Source organism: Pogonomyrmex barbatus, unplaced genomic scaffold (assembly GCF_055798465.1).
Source record: "Pogonomyrmex barbatus isolate J1 unplaced genomic scaffold, ASM5579846v1 scaffold14, whole genome shotgun sequence".
Classification (NCBI taxonomy): domain Eukaryota; kingdom Metazoa; phylum Arthropoda; class Insecta; order Hymenoptera; family Formicidae; genus Pogonomyrmex; species Pogonomyrmex barbatus.
The window spans coordinates 4811911-4836047 of record NW_028297110.1 but is presented as its reverse complement, the minus strand read 5'-3'; the positions used below and the strand labels follow the sequence as shown (position 1 = coordinate 4836047).

The following is a 24137-nucleotide window of genomic DNA, read 5'->3' as shown; positions in this document are numbered from 1 at the left end:
ACAACACTCTTTCTGACCCAACGTTAAAAATATCTTTGAAATATCTTACGCGATAAAATAAAAGAATAATATTTAGATTCATTAGATGTCAGAAGAATTATTTTTCTATTATCGTTTTTTTTTTTTTATTAAGTTTAATGCTCGTAAAACTTACACATTAAAAATAGTTAAAATGATTTCGTATAATGTCGAGCGGAAATCTTAATAAATTTTGTTTATGTAGATTTTTATGCGAGTGTTACTTGTATATAAATTAAAGTCATGATATTATAATTAATTATAATTAACACTTTAGACTTTATTATTATAGATTTTGTTATTATATCTTATATTTCATTTAAATTTGTTTTAAAATTGTTTATATTTTAGCAGCAGCAATTAAAAAAATTAATGTCTTGTGGTACACATTTTCAATACGTTATCGTGCCATACGAAATATCAAAATGTTAAAAGTCATATAAGACTATAGTTATAATTAACAAATTTGTTCTAAGATTCCTTGTTAATTTTTATATAAAAGAAAGGAAATATGATAGGAATATAGTTCTTAGAAATCCCGTAATTAGCCAAGCCGACGGTGCATTTGTCAATTGAGTGATCACGCTGTTTTATCCATTCATTTTGCCAGGGTGAAATCGGGCATAGAACGATAAGCGGAGCCCCCAGGACCACCAGGAGATGGGCGAGCCTCAGACAACACGTGAGTAGTAGCAATGATGGCGGTAAACCCCGCGTCGAGTTGCTGTTCAATACGCCGGGTTCCAAATCCACAACGCCATCCTCGCAACCGCACACCCCTAACACACCGAAAACGCCGCACACCCCACCCATCAAGAAGTCCAATTGGGAAGTCATCGAGCACTTCACCGGCGCGCCCCGTCCCTCGATCATCACGGTGAGTTTTCGTGTTTTATCGAGCGTGTTATTAGGAGATAAATGTCACCGATATAATCGCCGAATAGAATAAATCTCATTCCTCACAACTCACATAAAACAATACAAAACAATACAAAAATTATGTAGAATATCTCAAAGAAAAGACTACAGACTACTTTTTAAATGCCAGAAACATCAAAGGAAAAAATAAAAATTGAGAATTACACGAAAAAAGGGTTTCGCTAAAATAAAATTATTTTCAGATTTCTATTTGGCTCAATTTTTAGATACTTCAGTAAAGCAATTTTTTTTTATATTTAATTAGGATAAAATTGCTAAGTGATTAATACAGAAGAAAAGAAAAGAAAATTGTATCGAAGAACAATGAGAAATGCATATATCTTTTAAAGAGCTTGATTTTTGTAAAAGGAATAAATGAGTAAATGAAGCTAATTATACTTTATAACTTTGTGCACTTCGGCGCTGTTCAATTATATTGTCATCGAACGGCAAATGTCTTGTTGTGCTAATTAATTGATTAAACGATCGTCAAACGAATATATTTATAATTAGTGAATAGCGATAGCTAATAGATGATTATGTTCATTAATATCTGACAATGAAAATAAACATATTTACATGTATCCCCTCAACGTTTATTAAATCTTACTTTAATAATTAAATATTTAATAAATATTGAATAAATTTATTGTTTACGTTATAACTGTTACGCAAAGTATATTCTTAAGTATGAAAAATGTGGCAAATTTTTAGTTTAGATAAAATCGACTCCACACCGGACACATAAAATGATTATTAATTTCAATTTTAAACTTTAAATTTGAAGAACATGGCATTTGCAATTTCCGCAGATTTTCTTAGCAGGGAAAAAAACTAAACAGTAAGATTAGAGAAGTGTAACCATACGTTACAACCCTGGTAAACTTCAACAAGTCCTTCGACTTATCATCTCTCGAGTTATCGTTATGGCGTGAACGGCATAACTCTCGATGTTGGGGGATGTTAGCTCGTTATCGGGCGGGCGGATAAAATTTCGTGTATCTACGAGAGAAAGAGTACACTTTATTAACGGCCGCACGTGACCGACCGTATGAGCGATACGTTCGTCCGTCCGGTATTTTCGTTGCACGCGCATCACGTTTCTCCATTACCGCGACCGAGTCTTCAGCAACGGCGAAGTACGAATCGCCGGGCAAAACGAGAGAAACGGGAAACTGTGCGGAAAGATGAAACCACTTTGTCAGATCCCATTCCCTTTGATGTGTCTCCTCGATTTTCAAGATAGAGGCGTGACGCCGCGCATTACACGATACACAATGCATTCCGATATTGGAACTTTGCCCGGTAAAATCCGTCTTTCTCTCGATGCAAACCTTCGTTGGAGTTTACTCAATACTCGCGCGTCGCCGCCGCGTCAATATCGAGCTCGCGGACGCGGAATTTTTGTTATTTACCGCGTCATAATTCGCGAATTGTGTGCCCTCACCAAAATTGATATTGCCATTTCGCGCGATGAACCGTCGAAAATCGATCCTCCACGTACAAAACATATCGCGAAGTGTGATAGAGAAAAAAAAAAAAATTGCGACGATACGTGGAAAACACACAGGGCGGATAAATAAATCGATAATAATTTCGATGCGGAACCAGCGCGCGTCTCGTACGTTTCAATTTCGCGCGTTTCACGATCCCTCTCGGAATGGGCGGAATTATCGTTACGGAAACTGCACGCGGCCGACATGTATGTACAAACAATCGCGCCGGGGCTACGATTATCGTATTACGGGCAAACACCAGCAAACACGTCCGTCGGCTACAGTGTGCCTTTCGTTAAATCACATTTATGCACCGTGCGCCGCGCTGTTTGCGCGGCGAATCGTGACACGGAGAAACAACCCCGAAATTAGCCCCCGAAACGTGAACGGTGTATCGCGCGCGATAAAATTCGCACCGTCATTTTTCATAAAAACCTCAGACATATATGTTTTCGTTACATTTGCTATTAAAAATCTGCTGTTTCACACGACAAATAACATTTGAATTATCTATCTTTCCGCCCTCGGAGTTTAATTTCTGAAAAACAATTTCAAACGATTTACAGCTTAAACAATTATTTGCAAACTGAACGAAAGATTTTTTTTGTTTTTAATTACACTTGAGTTTAATTTCGTAGAGAAATTATTTAGTTTCACACAAGTTATTTATAGTTTTGAAATTATTTGCAACTTAAGTAAACGTTTTCGAAATTAAACTCGTAATATAATTTAATTTTACCTCTCTAATTATAGGATATCTCACCTAAATATTAAACTAGTCTATTAATTTCTAAAAGTCTACGTGAATTGCAAATATGTTTTTTTTTTATTTACTGAAATGAATGCTGAGTTTTTCGATATTTTTGCAACATTTCGTATGTCTCGAGGCATGCATGTCGGCCTGCTACAGTTGGCTTTGTTTACAGGTGACTAGAGGATCGGAAGTCGGCGTGGCGCCGACAACCGGACGAGAGTCTGTGACGGAAGCTGCAGTGAACGTGGGAATCACGCAGCATACGCGGAAATGTGCTCTGAGCAAATTCCTGAGTTCGCTATGCGGTTCTCATCATTTCAAGAATCTGCAGGTAGGAACGGCAAACCTTTCCCGCGTGATGCGCGTTCGTTTCTCCTTTTCTCTTTTTTTTTTCCCCGTAATTACTCGAGTGTCACGCTTTTAATGAGAATGCCGAACGTGCAATTAAATCGATCGCGGTTGATATTTACACCCAGCAAATGTAGATTAGAGACGATTAAGGCCTTCGCCGGCGTAGGTGTTGTTGCGTCTGACCATATACGTGGCTGAATCCACTAACTACGTATATTCTTCATGGGCGGCTTTATTTGAAGTTAAACACGACGTCAAACGCTAAAAAAAGCGCGTCGCAGTTATGAATTGATTCAATTGAAATCGCACCAATATAACCTTTACCAAAGGATTATGAGCGCTCGGAGTTTTTTTCATTAAAGCTGGCTAATTAGAATTGTATGGCACGATCACTTTTATTAATATTTCGGTGACGTATTGCCGATTCGTAGATATACCTTGAAACTTCTTTTCCATAATTTCCCGGATTGTTGAAAGTAATCCCGGAATAATTATTTAATAAAAATATAATTCTTTTTAATAATTTTCCGTCCTTGCGATAATTTTTCTCTCATCTCATTAATATTTCACGCGGCTTATAATAAGCTCCCCTTTTATAATTAATAACAAAAACGTGTGACTAGTGTAATCTTCATTACAGCGTTAATATCATGATCATTAAGGCGTTAACGTTCATTACACTTTTTATCTTATCTCCCTTAATAATCTATTCAATTTCCGATCTCATTAATGATATGATTATCCGAAAAATGCGCTGCCGACAATGAGAGATACGCCACCGAGATCTCGAGGCGACGTCTCAAGCTAGCGACATTCCTCGTCGAGCTCTTGTCATGCAAATCAACGGTGATATCGGAAATTAATCTAAGTTCGTCATGCGGGGGCACGCGCGCGCGAGCAAATCACGTCGGCGCCGTTGATTGACGTGCGTTGCGTTGCGTAGGAGTAGTAATACGCGTCAGACTTCGCAAACTCGGTCAGACAAGTCGAAGAGAGAGAGAGAGAGAGGGGGGCGGGGGAGGGAAGGGAGAAAGAGAAAGGGCAGAGAGAAAAAATAGGGGAAGAAGGGAGGGAGAGGGAGGAAGAAGGGGAGAGAGAGAGAGAGAGAGAGAGAGAGAGAGAGAGAAAGAGAGAGAGGAAAAAAGAAAAAAAAGAGAGCTGTTAACCGAGAGAATAAAATTTCATGCAACAAGTTTCGACTGTCGGCCTCCGGAAATCCGCATCGTGCCATAAAACGGCACGAGGCGAGCTGGATCGCGGACAGTTTCGAGATCGAAACTTTACAGGTCGTATTCCACGAGTATTCTCTTCTACGAGCAGTAGCGCGAACGACAAATTGTCTCTCTCTTTTCGCAGGCTGCATACGTGTCTGGGGCACAACGTATCGCCATGTTCCGCGGTTGAATCGTCGGTTTTGTCCAATGGAAAATAGAACGGCGGCTGGCGAAGATACGACCGTTCGCGGTACCCGCGAGGCTGCGAAACCCGACGGCCGCGGTATGAACGACGCGGTTAACGCGTTAGCCAACCCTTTGCCACCCCGTAGGACTCGAACAGAAATATATATCGAAATGTCTCGCCCGTCAAACGCAGCGGGCGCTCTATAACAAGGGCTTTGATATATGGAAATATCGCCGAGCTGTTTAGAATACTGCTTTTAGAATACTGAACATGCAAATATCACTGTCGAAGAATACATCAAGTCGTATTTACTTTGGCCTGAATAATTTATAACGACAAAATTAAAGCACTTTACAACCGTTAACAGCGGAAATCCAAGCGATATATTTTTGACTATTTCTATTTTTTTCAATTAATATTTCTTTCTGATATCAAAGATGGAATTTTAAAATTTTTAATATTCCAATAAAGAAAATAAAGAAAATAATTGATAAAAAGATGAAAAATTCTAAAATTGTATTTTTAATACGAAAAAAAAGATGTTTATTAATTTAAAAAATAAAAAGAATCAGATATAACCGTGGTATTTCTAGTAGTTTTTCTAAAATCAACTTGAAAATATTTGTATATCAAAATTATTTCTGTAATGTTATTTTTTATTATAAAATCAAATCGTATATGAAATTATAAATAAAGATATTTTTTATATTTTTATAAATAAAAAATACATTATATATTTTTTTTTTTTTCATATACCTTGATATATAAATTACTAAACATCTCCAGTCAAGGCTGCTGAAATATTGCGTTTTTCTCGGAAGAAAAAGAATATTGGAACGTATTTAGTCCAGTCACTTTGTAACACAACTAGTCTTTAAGAGAACCGAGAGGTTTTCTACATTGCATCGCACGTAATGCTGAAAAATATCTTTCTTAACGATCGGTTTTGTACCTAGAGAAAAACGACACTTAACCATTTATCTGCCAAAGAGTTTCTCCTGCAACTTTTGAAACTTTGATGTATCATTGAAAATGCATCAGATGCATTTTTCATATAGCCCCGTCGTTTTTCGCGTCGCGTTCTCTGTCAAACATAAATTCGCTATTTATTCTTGCGAATTTGTTCTGCGAATGTCGTCAAGCTGTTAACATTGAAAATAATTTTCTTTCACGGATCTCCCTCCGTATGTTCGTCTGTTTTATTTCATATAAGATACACATATTCACATGCAGAATTCAATGAAACAGGGAACCGGTCTGTTAGCATTAATAACATCAATCTAGAATACGGATCTTGAATTTCGCATAAGACAAACTCACTGACGACGACTGGGATTCGAGCAGTTGGATCGTTGAAGTTTAGCCTCGGGTCAGTACTCTTATCCATTAACCGCCATCCGCGTATCCGTTCTATTACGAGAAGGAGCTCGAGTAAATTCTAAACTTCCCTTATCTATTATCTTCAATCAATAAACATTACAATGGCGTATCGACACTGTATTGTGTCTTCATTCCTGCATATACAAGTCGATCTGTCTTCCTATCGAACGAAATTATTGTTCTTCCTCTTACGGCTTAAGGACTATATCAAATATATCAAATAGATAGCGCCAAGTATAACAAACAAGAATTTATAGCATTAAAGCATTAATTGATGGATATAGAGATCAATAATAATAATAATAATAAGATTGGAGATAAAATTTATAACTTTACAAGAACTTAATATTTAATTTATAAAAAATTGTTGTAATTTATTTCTTATATTAATTTATTTTTAATTAAAAATTAATATTAAATTATATTATATTAAATTGTTAATTAATATGAAGGTTTCGGAGGAAACATTTCGAGCGCGAATTGTATCGCGATTAATGCAGAGATTGCGAAAAATAGCCTGCGGGGTCGTTTTCCGTTTGAAAATCGAGTTCACGAGAGTTTGTTGTATATTACACGTGGGAATTCCGAGAACGACGACCCGTGAATTCCCTGAAAATTGGCCTGCAATTGTCACGAGGACGTGACAGGATAACTGGAAAACGGCGCGAATTACGGTGTTCTTCGTGCGATTCCCGCGGGAATGACTTGCATTGTCTGGTCACGTAGTCGAGAAGCGGGTTTTCCATGGACACGCGTCGATTTGATTGCGTTCGCTTCAGCGATATTCCCGTTGACGATGCGTCGCGGCGCTGCGATGCGTCGCGGCGCTGCGATGCGACACGACACGACGACTGATTCCACCATCATTTTTCCGTTCGAACGAGCGAGTCCGAAGGAGAGAGTCTCTCTCTCTCTCTCTCTCTCTCTCTCTCTCTCTCCGTCGTTCCAACGCCGTTGTGCCGTCACCCGACAAAATAAATGTCCTTATCGAAACGTTAAAGCGAGCGAGGATACTGCGATAATAATAGGCGATATCGCGACACGTTTTCGTGAATAGGACGGCCGACACGCTTTCATCCATTCGTACCATTTGTGCCTAAGCGTGGTAAAGTAAAGAGAAAAAATATCAAATGGTCTTTTTAGAAATATGGTCTCGTTCGCGAGCGCTATGATTAATTTAAATTCGAATTTTTCATCGATGAATAAATGTCGAGATATCAAGTTTGCAAATTATATATAAATAAAAAGTGCAATTTAAATTGTGATTTTATGATTTTTATAAATTAATTTTTTAGAGCAAGAAGTCTCGTCTTAACTGTTTTTAATTGCATAAAATAAATTTTACGTGGAGGGTTCATCAAATTATAATGAAGGTAAAAGTATATAAAACGTAGCAGTAATGATCGTGATGAAAAAGGAGCTCGCAATTGCAAGCATTGAAATACTTAGTGTCTGTGATATGAGGGCGAGAGGAAAGATATTTCTTCGGAGAGCAACCGTATGGCACAAATGTATGCAAATGACGGAAATTCTCAACGAAATTATGCATTGCACCCGAGAGTATCTCGATCACATGTGCGTGATTATTCATATTGCATGATATAGGGTTTAATTGGTTTTCACCTTTCTTCTTCGATAAGAGCGCCTTCGTCATATTCAATTATTACATGGGCCATTTAAAGACCTTTAAAGACCTTTTAAAGACTTTTCTCGCGAGCGTTAATTAGCGTAGGAGAAATCAAAAGATAAAAAGTAAACGTTTGCTTCGAGATGAACGGAAATTCCATTCGGATACCGACTGCTGTTAATTTTAGAACAAATTTTCTGGTCATTGAGTATTGACAAAAAAATCTAAATAGAATCTATTGTCAATATTTCAATATTTCCTCGGCGAGTTACTGATGTTATTTCGTGGAAACATCTAATGTTATCTATGGGAGCAAAAGATATCGATTTTTTTAAATTTTTATCACAGCATCTCTTGTACTATTATTATTCATGACAAAAGATGATATTTAATTTTCCTTTCCGTCCTCCGAGACCTTCCTTCGCAACGAAGGCGAAACTCTGAAATTACAGCACCGACAAATGCAGTGAGCGAGGCGACTTAAATAAAATTTATTCTGGCGATACAACCCACGGGGCTCGACCGACTTAATCCGCCCAATATTTGTCATTCTGTCGCGATCGTTTCTGATTTACAATCACATTCGCGAAGTCATAGAATGCAACCCCAGACTCGCAGCGAAAGATTGCATCGAGATGGAAGTCGATGCTCGATTATCCGGAAATTATGTGTGACGGTCGAACAGAACAGAAGAAGTAGAAACAGAAAGAAAGGAGGAAGAATAGGGGAAGAGAAAGAGAAAAGAGAGAGAGAGAGAGAGAGAGAGAGAGAGAGAGAGAGAGAGAGAGAGAGAGAGAGGATAGAAAAATGAGACTCGTGAAGAGAAGGAAAGATAGTAAAGTTTGTTTTCCTCATGTCCGTCATTCACTTTTAAGTTTGCTCTTTCTCGTAACCCGCAAAACTTTACAACACTCTTCGTTACGTCGTCACCTCTCGACGGAAGCGTCATTTTTCAGCGATCATACGGTAAACGCAGACCCGCGAGAATATCCCGCATGTATAAGCGCGCAAACAAGGGTACACGGGGAGTTAAACGAAGTACATCACGATTTATGCTCGACATTTACGTCACAAATTTCCGCGGGGTACGCTTTCTCCCTTTGTAACGGAACAATGGATTATGCATTACGCCCACATACGCGAAATATCGAGAACGTCTCGAAGGTAGAATGGAGAGGAAAACGTTCAAAATACGGGGATACGCTTTTTATATTTTGTTGTAATATATAAATTGATACCGCATTACATATACAGTAGTATTATGTATTATGTATTATTATAAGTAATGAGGACTCTCGCGATGTGAAATAAGCGATTCAACAAAAGAACCTTCACGAAATTGTCGTTGTTGAAAAAAATCGCATTATTATATCTCGCCTGTATCAGATTTCGATCCCGAGCTGCGCTCGTGACAGTGTTGCATTGTTCACGTGCGTTTGATGGCATGATAGAGGGTGAAAATATTAACAATCCGGCGCGACGATAACGCGCCGGAACCCTTTGTCCAACGCTGTGATTACTGATAGCCGATGGTTGCCGGGGATTCCGATTGCACTCGATGACAGTAATTTTCATCTAGGGATCTCTTCTCTCGCTAATTCTACAGAGCAACGAGAGAAAAATCGTGCTGCAACTGGCTATCTATCGATTAGGCAAACTGCGATCTATCACGGAGCACCGATTCCCTCTCGATTTTCCCCCCTTGTAACTCGCTTCTGTCGAATTTCGATTTAATCAAACCCAACTTTTGCGCTTTTCGCAATTCGAGAATCAACCAAAAAGTTCGCGATGTTTAATGGTGTTTCGAATTGCAATTTCTGTGTGAATTCCCATTGTGAACATGTGGCATGTTTGTTGTGAGCAAGTAAAAAGTAATGAATAAAATCTACCGCCACCAATCTGCGTTGAATTATCCTTTAGAAAATCTACAATTTGCCAAAGATTTCAGAATTGAATTTTACAATTAATAATTTCTCACATCTTGATAATACATATTTTAATACCAACATGCATTATTTATTTATGCGGCATAAAAATAAAATTCTATTTTCTATTTTTCAATTCCGACACAAATCATGTACACTTAGAACCGCATGTTTAGAAGAAAACAGTAATTGTAATATTGACATATTCCAATCACCGACGTAAACCAGAACAGAATGGCAATTTGAAATTGCGAATACAAAAACCGATACGTACAAACATAATCTTAATATCTCGTGGAATTGTCTTCTTTATTTCCTAGCGAAAGAATAACATGGCCGAAGCATCGCCGAAGGGAATATACAATGCATCTTCCAATCGCTGCATTGCAGACAGACAAATCGGGAACACGTTAAGGAACACATAGTACGAGAGAGAGAGAGAGAGAGAGAGAGAGAGAGAGAGAGAGAGAGAGAGAGAGAGAGAAAGGGCACATAAAAATAAAATTCAATCGTTCCTGAATTTCCTTCCTCACATTGTTTGATCTGGATTTGATTAAGTTCCATTTTTCGACATGGCCGGAACCCGCGGACACTCTTTGCAGACACACAGCTCACGATTCGCTCTACGTACGTAAATTGCAATGGATAACAGCGGTGCACCGCGACGTAAAATTCAATGCTAACGGTAACGTAATATGTCTGCGCGCGAGTCTCTGCAAATAGATACCGTTGTCACGATATATAAATTTCAAACCGCTTCCCGATCTTCCCACGGAATTTCTCGCGCCCTATTTGCCCGACAGTATCCGCCCCCTTCCCGGTATATATTCCCGGGATAATGATGATCAATATATACAGAACGCATTTGCATATCATTATCTCGTCACGTCCCGCTCCTTTTTTTATTTCGTCTCGAGAATTAATTATATTTTATGCACGGGGAGACTAAGGAGATCATACACTGCAACCTCTTCTACTGCCTGCCGTATTATATGTTAGGCAAACTTTGCCCATATGCACCTTTATCCCCTCGCGTCTCATATCAAAAAAGAGATCAGAATGTAGATATTGTAAACGTAATATTATAAAATTTCGTCGGACAGATATTCCTCTCTTTATCAAAGCCATACGTTTAAGCCATGCGTATTCCTCAATCTTCATATAGAATTTATAGTAGAGTGTAGCATGATGAAAGCTCATTATAAAATGCGTCATAAGCAAAATGCAGGTCACAAATAATTCCAGCCACTGCACCATTTAAAAAAAAAAAAATGTACTTGACTGCAGATACTACATGTTTAAAAAAAGTAGACTATTCAAAAATAATGTGTCTAAAAGTAATGAAAAATATCCATGTCTCGAACAGACGTCGTAAATCGATTTTATCTATGTATTTTATATATGTGTGTGTGTGTGTGTATGTGTGTGTGTGTGTGTGTGTGTGTGTGTGTGTGTATGTTACATATATATAGCATATAGAAATGTTCTTTATCCTTCGTAATATTTTAAACTTCAATATAACGATATTATATAAACTTGTTTCTTTTTAATTAAAAAAACTTTAAGCAAACTCGGAACATAGACAACGGAAATGATGGAAAATGTAACTGTTTCATAAATCAAGTAAAAATATATTAGTATATATAAGTAATCTTATACTTGCAATTTTATCAAATAATAGTCAAGTAATTCGTAGAAGCCCTTCACGTTTATAATTGGTGGTTCTCTTTTTTTTTTGTATATGCGTTTTTTATTTTTTTAATTATATATATATATATATATATATTATTTTACATAAATTTATTAAATAAGAATAAAAAAGAAGCATTTAAAGAAAAACAAATTATTTAATCAAACACAATATAAAATATAATATAATGTATACAATTATTACAAAATACAATACAATTCATAATTACTACAATATTTAATATAATATAGTACAATGAAAAATATATAATAAGTATAATAATATATAAAATTAACATATCTTATTATTAATTACATGAAAAAGTTTGAAATAATATAGTGACACAAAAATCTTATAAGGTATATATTATAACTGTTATTGTTATATTAATAAACAATTTAATTATGCAATGTTATGCATTAAATATGAAACTGTAATTATTAAAGCTCATTATGCTTCAAATAATATCAGCAATCATAGCCAAAACAATCATTAATAAAAATAAATAAATAAATTATATTTCTTCGTTATATAAGAGAAAACTATAATTATATATTTTGAACATTTTGTCAAAATTTTGGAAAATAATTAACACGTGAAAAAATCTTTGGTGTAAGCTAACAATAATTTTTTATCAAATAAAAAATTGCGATCTAACATTTATATTAGCAAAGAACAAATATTTCTAATATTCTATTCTATTCTATTCTATATATAATGTGTCTAACCTGATGCAAGACGAGTCCAAATTATTATATCTTTTTAATAATTAATATTCATTTTATTGAAAAACGAGATAAAAGTCGTAAGCTTTAGAAAAATCACAAAAAATAACCGCATTATTTGCCATATTTCATAGAGAATAATTGGTAGAAATAATTCAACTAAATCAAAGTTCCTTCGCCAAGTACTACGCCGGTTAATCGACACAGAAAAGAATTCTTAAGATGGAAAGCGACCATAAATGGCCTTACTTCTACATCGGATACGCAAGATTAATCCGCAAAGGAAAGTTAAACGATTTATCGAAAATTAGAAATCTCGCTGCAGAAGGAAACGAATCTTAAATCTTTCGGACTATTCTCGATAGCAGTGATTTCGGCGGCAAGTCAATGACAATCAATTTTTTTCAAAGCTTTGCAAAATGCAATAAATATTACGCAATTCTAGAATATTTTCGCGATAATATAATATACATATTTTAACATTTTTTAATTAAAATTTGTACGAAAAGATATTCCTTCCTTATTCTAAAAAACATCTTTTCTCATCAAAAATATATGGATAGAATGATTCTCAGAGAAAAATGATTACAAATGAATATATTTAAAAATAATAAAATACATACACCTTTGTTATATTTGCGAATATAAATTAGCCTCGGATACCAATTGTTCGAGATAAGTCGAAATCGATAATAATGAGCTTAAAAATTATTCATCTATATATTACAATATAAAATTTATAATATCAAATATTACAATATATAATTTATAATTTAACAATATATATAATAAATTTATAATATATAATTTAACAATATAAAATCCATCAGTTTCGTTAACTTTTCTAATTTCCTTGTAATATTTTGTGAAACGTTTAAATAAAATTATTTGTATGATAAATATAACATTCAAATATATATTTTAAATTATCAGTTTTAATCTTAATTTATCAGTTTTAATCTTAATAATATCGGAGTATCCAATCGATTCACCTCGAATATTTTATGTATTCGTACATTTTCAATTTCATTTATAAGATATTAAATTAAGATATATTAAAGAAAAACTAAACAACTATTTTATAAAATATCAAATAAGATATCAGTATTAATGCAATAATGGAATAATATAGTTTACTTTAAATCTTGATATCAGCAGAGTCCTCAACACCTAGAAATGGCTTCTAAAAAGAAACTAAAAATTAAGGAAGAAAACATATTCCTTTGTAACCATATACTTTTAAAAGACTGGATGAAAAGAAACAAATTGATTAATTTTATTAATAACTATTCTCTTTAGAAACAACTATCCATGTTTACTCTATTATTAAATTAAATCTTCTTATCATAAAGCACATTAATTAGATATTGATATTAATGGAAAAGAAGATCTCTTCAAATTTTTAATTAATTTCACGACTCACTTATACTATTAAAAAATGTATAGTACTCTTAGTCTTTAACTTAGTTATTAAAATCACTGCTTTCCATCGAGAAAATCCGGGATTAATTTCGCCTCTGCAAAGAGAATTCCCAATTTTTAACCGCTGAATTAGGCGTCACGGGTGGATCCTACGGAAATTGACGAGAAATAACCCTCCACTAAAGAGATCATTTTGACTCTCCGCGATATACAAACTATTTGTATCGCATTTATAAATGTATTCATTTGATGTGAAGGATAGTCGTAAAAAGCCTGATCGTTAAGGAAGCGATTATGTTTAAATACATGGAAATAATATCGTAATTTTTCTCACATAATTAATATCTATGGAATGTCGTGATCAATTAATTGATACGTATTTAATGCAACACATAAATCTTAAATACATTCAATTAAAAACGAGATAAAAGTTTATTTCTCACGTTTCTTGATATTTCAAGTTTTGCAATAATTCTCGCGATTATATTCACAAAATAAATAAAATATTGCAAGTGCGGACATCAAAATCCGTAAACGAGACGATAATATTTGATAATTATCTAACACCGAATCTTATCATTATTCAATAAATTTTTATATTATTGTACATTGCTAATTCTAAATGCAATAATTTAAAATAAAAATTGTTCAAATTGTTATTTAGTAACAACTTTTTTGATATTATCAAATCAAGATTTTTACATTGTGTACGCAAAAATCTTTCAAATAACAATTGTTAAAACAAATAATTATTAAATATTAATTATTTATTAAATATTATTTAGCACATTATTAATTTAGAGATTTTTGTGTTATCCATATTATTATTATAGTCAATATCTTTTTTGTATAATGTAGATAATTGCTTTCAGTATTCAATATCTTTCATATATAAACAGCATAATTTATGTATAATTACAATGTATAATTTACAAATAACGAGAATAAATATAATAAAAAAATTTTTATTTCTTTAATATAAAATTCTCAATCAAATACTGATACAGCAATCATCTATTTTTAATATAATATAAATATAAATATATTCTTAATGCATTATTTATAATTATTATTTTATATAAAAGATATTTTTACAATTCACAGATTACAATAATATTACTATTATCTGTATTATAGTATATTATTAGTATAATATTATTATTGTATCCTATCCTAGTAGGATATTATAATAATACTATAACTACTATAATTAGTAGTTTTCTTAGTCTAATTAAACTTTTACAATTAAACAATATAATAAGCTGAAAATATATTCAAAGAACAGAATATAATAGATGGCATTTTTACATATCTTAAATTTATATAAACTCGAGAAAGAAAATTGATATAAGATTGCATATAAGATGCCAATCGAATAATGCCATTTTTTTACATTTTGTTCTTTTTATAATTGACATTTTGAATATATTTACAAATTTTTAATTCTTAAGTTATTACAATTTCTCTATCTACTCGATTGGAGATTCATCAATTTTTAATTCATTATCAAATTATAAAAATGTAATTTATTTATATAACATTTTTCCATCAAATTTTTAGATAGTATTTATATCTCTATCTATTCATATTCTTTTCTCAATTAAAACTGTTTAATTAACATTTTAAATATGTGCAAATTCATGAATTTATTAATTTTTAATTCTTAATTTATAACATTTTTTTAGCATCCCTACTTATCCGATCAAAGACATCAAATTTTTAATTCATGAATTATAACAACGTTTATAATTATAAATTATTATTATTTATCCAAATTTGTATAGTAAATTTATCCGTATTATTTCTTAATTAATGTTTTCAATTAAATTTAAATGGATTTATCATAGAATTTTTAATTTTTAAATTATAACATTTCTCTATCTTCAATTTCTTCCCGAATCCGAATTTTTATAGTGTTGTTATCTATTTGCGAATTTTAATAATATCTCTATCTACTCGTGAATTTTCTCATAATCTTCCTATCTAATCGAATATCTATTTTATGCTGGCTAATCCAACAGAGTTCCTAATTTGCAATCATTAAATGAGAAATGTAGGAAAGGAATTCAACTAATATCTAAAAATGTATGTTCAGTAGTAGATGGTATTTTATCATTCCCTCCCATAATTATGTGCAATCGCACGTATAAATAAAAATTTTTACCAACTCAGTACTTACTCATTTTTACCCATTTGATATTAATTAACCTTTTGTGATTCTTCAGGCCAGGTTGAAATTTCATTGTTTCTGGTTGCTCCATAGTCAATTTGGCCAAAGATTCTCATCGTATAGCTAAAAATTCTGACCACATATAGTCAGAGATGAGGAAAGAGATATATTCCTTCAATTATCGGTTAATTATGCCGGCAGATTTTTTACTTAATTTTTACACGTCGATTATAAAGTCGTAGCGATCGCGAGGGCCGTTCAAACATAAATAAAATATAAAATTTGTGATAACGATTTTTAAAGTTAATATTGTTAATATTAACATTGTTACGGTTTTACGCAATATGCGTGATTATTCTTCGATTCAAAATAGAAACATTGAATTATATATTACGAATAGAATTTTTAAAAATTTAATAAGTTAAAGATATTGCATAGAAATAGAAAAATGAAAATAAAAACGATTATAATCTACATAATTAATAATAGATATTCAAAACAATATCCGAAAAAATCGAAGGCTCATGCTGTTCGTCTGTATTATTCACGTACAATTAAAATCGTTATAAAAAATCTCACTATATAAATGGTGATAACGATATATAAAATTCAAAATAAATGACGTGAGATTCGTGCGAGATAATAAATTTCTCGCATAATCAGCGTGCCAATATCACGCAATATATAATTTTACAAATTATGATATTAATATAAATTCTAAATAGCAGATATTGTATACATCTACATAATTTATCAAATACAGTAATATGAGTAATAATAAATTTAATAAACAAATATAATATGTAAATGAGAAAATCTAATATGATATGTTAACAATACTATTAAGTCAGAATTTAAATTAAAAATAAACTTACAAAGATTTTAATATACGACAAATGTATTTTAAATAAAAGTAAATTAATAATTTATAATCAATTATATTCCATGAGATAAAACATTTATCTCTCACGTCATCTTAAATTTTGCTTTAATTTATGTAATGCCAAATTATCAATTAATATAGATGGATAAATTATACATGATTAGGATTAAATCGGCACATTTATTATATAATTTATTATTATTGTTAATCGTTCATTTATGTTTGTAGCATATATTAAAAACTTTCTGAATATATATATATATATATATATATATATATATATATATATATTTTTTATGCACCGATTTAGATATTTAATTCTGGTAAAATAGGAAGAGAGGAGATAGGTAAACAAAAAATACATATAATATATTCATTTATATTCTTATTATATATTGATATAAAATGTGAATATCTTTTCAGTTTCTGTAATCTTTATTTCTGTTTTCATATGGAGAAATATATATTATAAAAATATTTTGAACTAAGCTCTGATTAAGCTCAGATTAAACGCGATTTGTTAGGAGTTATAAAGGAAAGGAAAAAAAAAGATAAAAAGTCGGTTAAAAAACCGCGTGTATCAGTGCGTAAATCGCACGCGCCACATAGGAGCCCTTTCACGACTCGTGGCAATGCTGTTGTGTCGAAAAGAAGAAATTAAGAGAAGCGACGAAAAAACAAGTTTGAAATCCCGATTGGAATCTTGCCGATTGGGACCAAACCACTTGTCGAAGACAGAGCGTGTTCTCAATTAACCGTTTAATGCAATTTGCAACTGTATGAAACACATGCGAGTGCGTGTAACATTCACAGCCGGCTACGTCTCAATGAGATCCCGTGCTCCCTACATCCCTTGGCAGTACGACTCCCGGCACGATCTATGATATTTATCAAACGAGCCTCGCAGGATGAAGAAAAGTCTTTTAATCCGATTACGGCACTCCCGAAGCAAACGCGCGGCGCGACGTACTGGCTGCGGTTCGTTTGTTCAATCAAATCGGCGGCGGAAAAACAACGATCGATTAATGCGTGAAACGCATGTGCCACATAAGAGCCATTGAACTACTCATAGCTGTGCTAATGTTAATACATTACTAATAACAGTAATATTATCTAACGTTAATATTAATATTACTAATAACGGTGCAATGGGTACTGTTAGCTTCTTTACTTCTTCGTCTTTGGGATTCCATTGGGAAAGCCAACAGAATTCCTCGGAATATCGAGCCCCTCTGCCACACCAAGGCCCATTAGAGGGTTTAAAGTTAAAAAATTGATGAATTTCCAAGAGACAAGTCACTTGAAATATGTATATATTTCATTAGAGTCGTTATTTCGATATACTTATAAATTGTTAATCATATCGGTTAATAAGCATTACCGTATTATCTATAAGATAGAACAATATTATCATTCAGTATCGAAGAAATACGGAGAAATGCGGAGCAGCGTGCTCTGCTATCTGCTCCGTATAAACGTCGGTGAATGAATGATAGTGCGTTGGAACGCTCGTAAACACGTGCTCGTAAACACGTGCGCGCTCGTAAACATATGACGTATCAGTCGCGGCGCGCAAGCACAACTCAAGGCTACAACAACAACAATAATCTGACTACGACGAAATATTCATAACACTACTACGAACAAAATTTAATTTTCACAAAGCGTTACAATACCTTTCGATAATATCTTTCGGAACATTAAATGATATAATTGTTACATTTTAAATAATTTTTAATGATCCGTATCATACATTTGCTTTCGGATGCGTTTGTTGAGTGCTCACGCATTTGTAAGCATTGTTCTATTTTTCTTTGGCGTATAATGAATAATAAAGATAGAATGATGCTTAGATAGAATATATTTCTATTTAGATAGAAATAAATGTATCTTATGTATTTCATTTATTACGATAAACTGTCATTACACATATTATAAAATGGTATGCAAATTATATTTAAATTCGTGAAAATATTTCAAAATGTTTAACATTAGAAGGATTCGGATTCAACCATTAAATAAAATCCTTCGAGATACGCAGTTCTTCCATTAAGACAATACCCGTCGTACAAAGAGTTATGAATTATCTACTACATTTTCCAAAAAACAGGCGCCGATCAATGGATACGAGTCATTTCCGCCGTCCGGAATATTCAACGAAACAAGTCGCCTTTTGATATGTGTGAATCCGTTACGACAAAGTCGTAACAGTGCGAGTTATCAACGACGTTTATTGTGAGATAAACGATCGACGTTCTGTGTCATTCAGAATTCGTCGCGACTTCGTTTTGAAAAAGAAACGCAAAGATACGCGGAGCGATACGCAACACTCGTACGAGAATTGTCGGCTTGAATGGATAGCGCGTTGCGCGCGCGTACACAATATCCCGTCGGTTGTAAACAAAGTATCAAGGCCACGCGCCATTGTCTCGCTCTTTCGAACACAAATGTTTCTCGACGTCTGTAATAAAAATTAAATATTACATACAAGGTAATATTTAATTTTCATTACGTTACATTTTTCGATTAGTCATTATCGCACATTTTCTATTTCATATTTTTCGTGATTCATTATCCGATACGGATATATGAATATCTTATCTGCGTTAAAATAATTATTCCGTCGGACAGACAGGGTCGGACAGATAAATTCGATTCCAGTAATTAATTCGGTAAGCATATCGGAATTGGATAGGTATGAATTTATGTATATATATATATATATATATATATATATATATATATATATATAATATGTAGTACGAATAATTATATACATATTTCGTATATTGTATAACAGTCTACGTTTTTTTAAATAGATATTGTATATACATTTACGTGGGGTGCAATTAGCGAGACGATCGAGACGCTACTGATTCGTACAAACTCCATTTCCGAATGAATGGCCGGAAACCAATCGGTAATATCGAGTAGCGTAACAATTAATTTTGGCGAGGTATTCTACGACATGTGTTTTTCTATCAAGTGGCGCGATTCCGATAAATATACATATAGATGCATTGCACGTGACTATCGATATATGTATATACATACACTTCAGCTGATATTTCATCCAGTGAATATTCTGACCCAGCGACTAACGACTATTAATTTAGCGCAACTGCTGGCACTGCTTTCGTCAAATATTTATTCCGCACGTACACGTTGCTATATTCCGCACAATTCTTTTTGATTTATATATGGTCTTTTTTGGACAATATATAACTATGATAGTTTTTCCAAAGCTCAATTAACCGTATGATCTTTTAAATAACTACCAGTTTACGTATTATTATTACAAAAAAAAAAAAACAATGTATCGTAAATTATTTCAATAAATGTCTCTAAATTTTTAAATGTAATGTAAATGATTAATATCTTTAAAATTTGATTCTCTGCAAAAGTTCATTTTAAAAGAATATTTTACTTACTTACAATTTTCTAAAATTTGTTTTGCGAGTGTAGGTTCAATATTCGTTCGCATTCAGTGCGGTACGGAATAGAAGATATCGCTTATCAGTTACCGGATTCTTGATCAATACAGTGTGTACCAAGTCTATGGTCATGTTTCAGGTTGAAATGCTGTACCAGCGCTATTTCTTACGTATGAATCAAAGTAACATGACGCATGTGCTCGGTCTACTAGTCGGATTGGCGTTTGCATTGGGTCTACTACTCATTATGAAGTTGATGCTGATCGGCAACCAGCCGCTCTTCACTCTACTACAGAGACCCGAAAATCTCTCCCTCGCGATCACTCTGATAACCTGTGTCGCTATTTATGCTGGTAAGACTTAATCTTCATTTAATTTTTATAACTAATTTTTTTACAGACATGACACGCGACATATTTCCGGCGACAGCCGGAAGATTCGAGATGTTGGTTAACTTTGCTTCAAGATTTCATTTTGTGTAAATCTGGGAGATAAAATTGAAGGTTTATTGATTTATAATATATGTATAACAAATTAATTCAGAATATTATTTTGGAATTTAAAAATTAAAATTTAAATCTTGCATTTAATTTTATTCGAATAGTATTGAATTGATTTAAAAATCACTTTCAAATTTACTTCCAATTAAAATTTCATTATGAAATTTCAATTCAATTAAAATCTATTCGAACTAGAAATGCATGTTATTATAATGTAAAAAAAAAAATTTACTTTAAAATTCAATTAACTGAAATTGAAATTCAAATTAGTAAATAATATTCTAAATTTTCAATAAACTTTCAGACATATTTCCTTCCGTTTAAAGAAAAATCGAATCAACGCTTGAAATATTTTTGAATAAAATATCTAATCGTCCAAGGCCGATAAAATTCTATTTATAGGGAAATCTTCAACTTTCATAAAATATACAGTTTGAACATTACCGGAATTGCATTGAAACAGCTCTGTACTCAGATATCGTGAATGCTAAAAGATGCGTATCCTCTATGTACAAAGACAGAGAGAGAGAGAGAGAGAGAGAGAGAGAGAGACCCTGTTTTCCATGAGCCGTGATATTTCACGAGGTATCAATAATGCATGAAAATATTGTCTACAAGTGCTGTTGCCTTTCTTAAGCGTCAGCACACGCAGCGAGACCCGCTTTTCGCGTCTTGCAGCGACTCGCAAAGGTCATTCCTTACCTTCCTTTCGACCAGGATGAAGCTTTGACCGAGCAACGTTGCGCCGGTAACTTTAATCGAGTTTCTATCTGAAGAAGCTTACTTATGAAGTCTTATAATGTAACAACTTGCCGGGGGGCTGGTGATAAATAATGAATCTTCCTTTTCCGCCGGGATTCCCCGCGGGAAGGGAAAAAGGAAGTCGCCTCGGAGGGATCTGCTATTGAAATGTTCAACCCGTTTATTCTGAAAAATGCGTCGACACAATCTCGTGTCGTATATATATTTCATATCTCTCAACATCTTTCCCGAAAAACATTTCGAAGAACGTTTTCAAAAGACTCGAGTATGAGCGAGTACAAATTTTTTTCTTCCAGTCTTGGTGGCAGCCATCTCCAGACCGGGCATGAACGAGATATGGCTGGCAGGTGTTAGTGGCGCGGTGCTGGTCACCCTGCTCGCCCTGCAGGTGACCCTGAGCCTTCACCTGGCGCGTCTGCACGAGGTGGGCCGCGAGAATACCGGCGACACGTTGTCCTCCAGATCGAAGGATCGAGCCGGAGGACCTCTCGCAGCTGCCCTGGCGGTCTGCTTCTTCATCTACATGGCCTACGCTCTTCTGCCCATCAGACTCAGGCACGCCTGCATTGCCGGGATCATCTTCTCGGCTGCTCATCTCATCGGAGCCTTCCTGCTCTATCCGCAGGACTATCCATCCATGATGGCACACGTGAGTCTTATCACAGTATTAGCAGACTTCGCTTATTCAAGAGAATTCATTCACTCATCTTTTAGAATTGTATCCATGTATATATCTTGGATTAAAAAGAATGCGTATTCAATCCTTCCATTTTTTTTTTTTTTTTTAACATAAATCGCTCATTTTTTAATGTAAATTTCATGAAAGTGATAGAACTCTTAGAAAAGTTTTTAATATTTTACAGTAAGTTTATATTTAAGAAATACTCTGAATGTTTTTTTCATAATGTAATAAGGTCAAGAGAGTCTCTTTTAATTAAATATAATTGAAAATTTAATTTTGTATAAGTAATTAAATTTAATAATTAATTCGATCTTAACGTTCTGACTTTTAATTGACGCTTTCTAAAAAGTTCATTTTACGTCATAATAATTTGGAAGAAGCTGCGAGTGTAGATTATTATTTTAAATAACGAAGAATCGATTCTCTGTTCGATAATAAGTGTCAAGATAATCAAAGCGATATTCAATATTAAAAAAATCTCCACGCTTTGCTGTGGCACATATGACAATTATAATCTGCAGATTCGCGTTAATTAGCGATCGAGTTTGTACATATACTACGTTTGGGTCAGCAATTAGCGAAAATAGGTTACCCGATGATATTAATTAATTAACGTTACGCGGAGTTCATAGTGCATTGCACGTTTCCGGCGAATATTACCGATGGATCTTGATCTGTATTTTCAATCGAGATAGCGTTTATTGCGGGAAATTGTAGCTAAATACATATTATATTAAATTGCATGTAATAATCGTTCATGACAATTAAATCCAATAATTCTTTGAAATGTCATTCAGATGAAATATTCGAATATAAATAAAACAAATTCACGAGAATAATAAATAAAAATTAGACTTTTTATATTGCGTAGAATAAAAATTGATGTAAGAAGATTGAATTCTTTTTAATAAAAATTAAAAATTGTTTAAAAACGTTATCTTTTGTATTTCTTACATTACATACATTCTTGTATTAACATGTGTAATATAATTTAAGATTATTTAAAATCTTCTAAAGTCACCGAATGATATGACAGATGATAGATTGGATATAACATTTTCTATTTCTATTTTGTTTGATAGAGATTAGAGATATTTTTATCATCTTCGTTCTGTCGATAAATTTTAAATTAAACTTCCTCTCGCCTCTCCTAGGAAACTCCTTGTCAAGTTAATTAAAGTAAATCTGTGAAACATTTCTTTAACGTCAAGTATTGTGATACTTCATGATTGTCGACGTAAATGTAAATGACGGCGCGAATAACAGGGCGATTATTAAGCAAAACTGGCACTGTAATCAATACACATCGTCACAGAAATGGTTAGAGTTCACGAAGTGACACAATACCTGGCAACCGTACGCGTATCTATTTATTAACGGCGCACAAAGTGGGCATGAATGCCCGAAACGAGGTGTGTTCGCAAATAGCTGGCAAACTGAATTGGAAATCTAATTAAAGCGGATCTCGGTCTGCTTCGATGTTTGCCCGAGTACGTTTTGGCACGGTATTAATCTCATTTTTATTGTCGAATTTTAAATATAACTGCTCAAAAATATGCATTCGCGTTTTTTTCTTTCCTTCGAATCCTCTTTATCTTTTCATTTCATTACTCACGAAAAAAAGACAGAAGATATATAAATAATCTCAACAAACAAGCAAAACGCATAAAAAGCTTCAATTACAATGTAAATTATTAAATTATTCCTATAACATTAATTAGACAAGAGTTACAAATGTAAAAGATCAAACAAAACTGTGTATTCTATAATTTTTTAACGACAGACTGAAATAAAAATTATTGAATTTTGATAAATTCATTCGATGATTTTAATTATAATTAAAGAAACATTAAGGAAACAAACGAAGCCAAGTACCGAGAAGGTAATCTGGAAACTAGCCTTCTATTCTTTCAAGTGCATCCATTACAAATCTCGTTAGCTTTTACATCGTGATCAGAGAGCATTGGCCAGCCGCTTTGATAAGAGATAAGAAAATAAA

General features: G+C 33.3%; 1 protein-coding gene across 3 annotated transcripts in view; it reads left to right on the top strand.

Moving 5' to 3' along the window:
• LOC105430765 (adenylate cyclase type 5) overlaps positions 1-24137 on the top strand; it is a 106276-nt gene that overhangs the window by 30074 nt on the left and 52065 nt on the right. For 2 of the 3 annotated variants that reach the window (XM_089073181.1, XM_089073180.1), the window contains exons 3-6: positions 629-895; positions 3359-3517; positions 20334-20547; positions 21753-22105. In XM_089073181.1, coding sequence (XP_088929307.1) covers positions 629-895; positions 3359-3517; positions 20334-20547; positions 21753-22105 — 993 coding nt within the window. Of the gene's footprint in view, positions 1-628; positions 896-3358; positions 3518-20333; positions 20548-21752; positions 22106-24137 lie in introns of those variants that run through there. The other variant, XM_089073182.1, reaches the window with a different exon arrangement.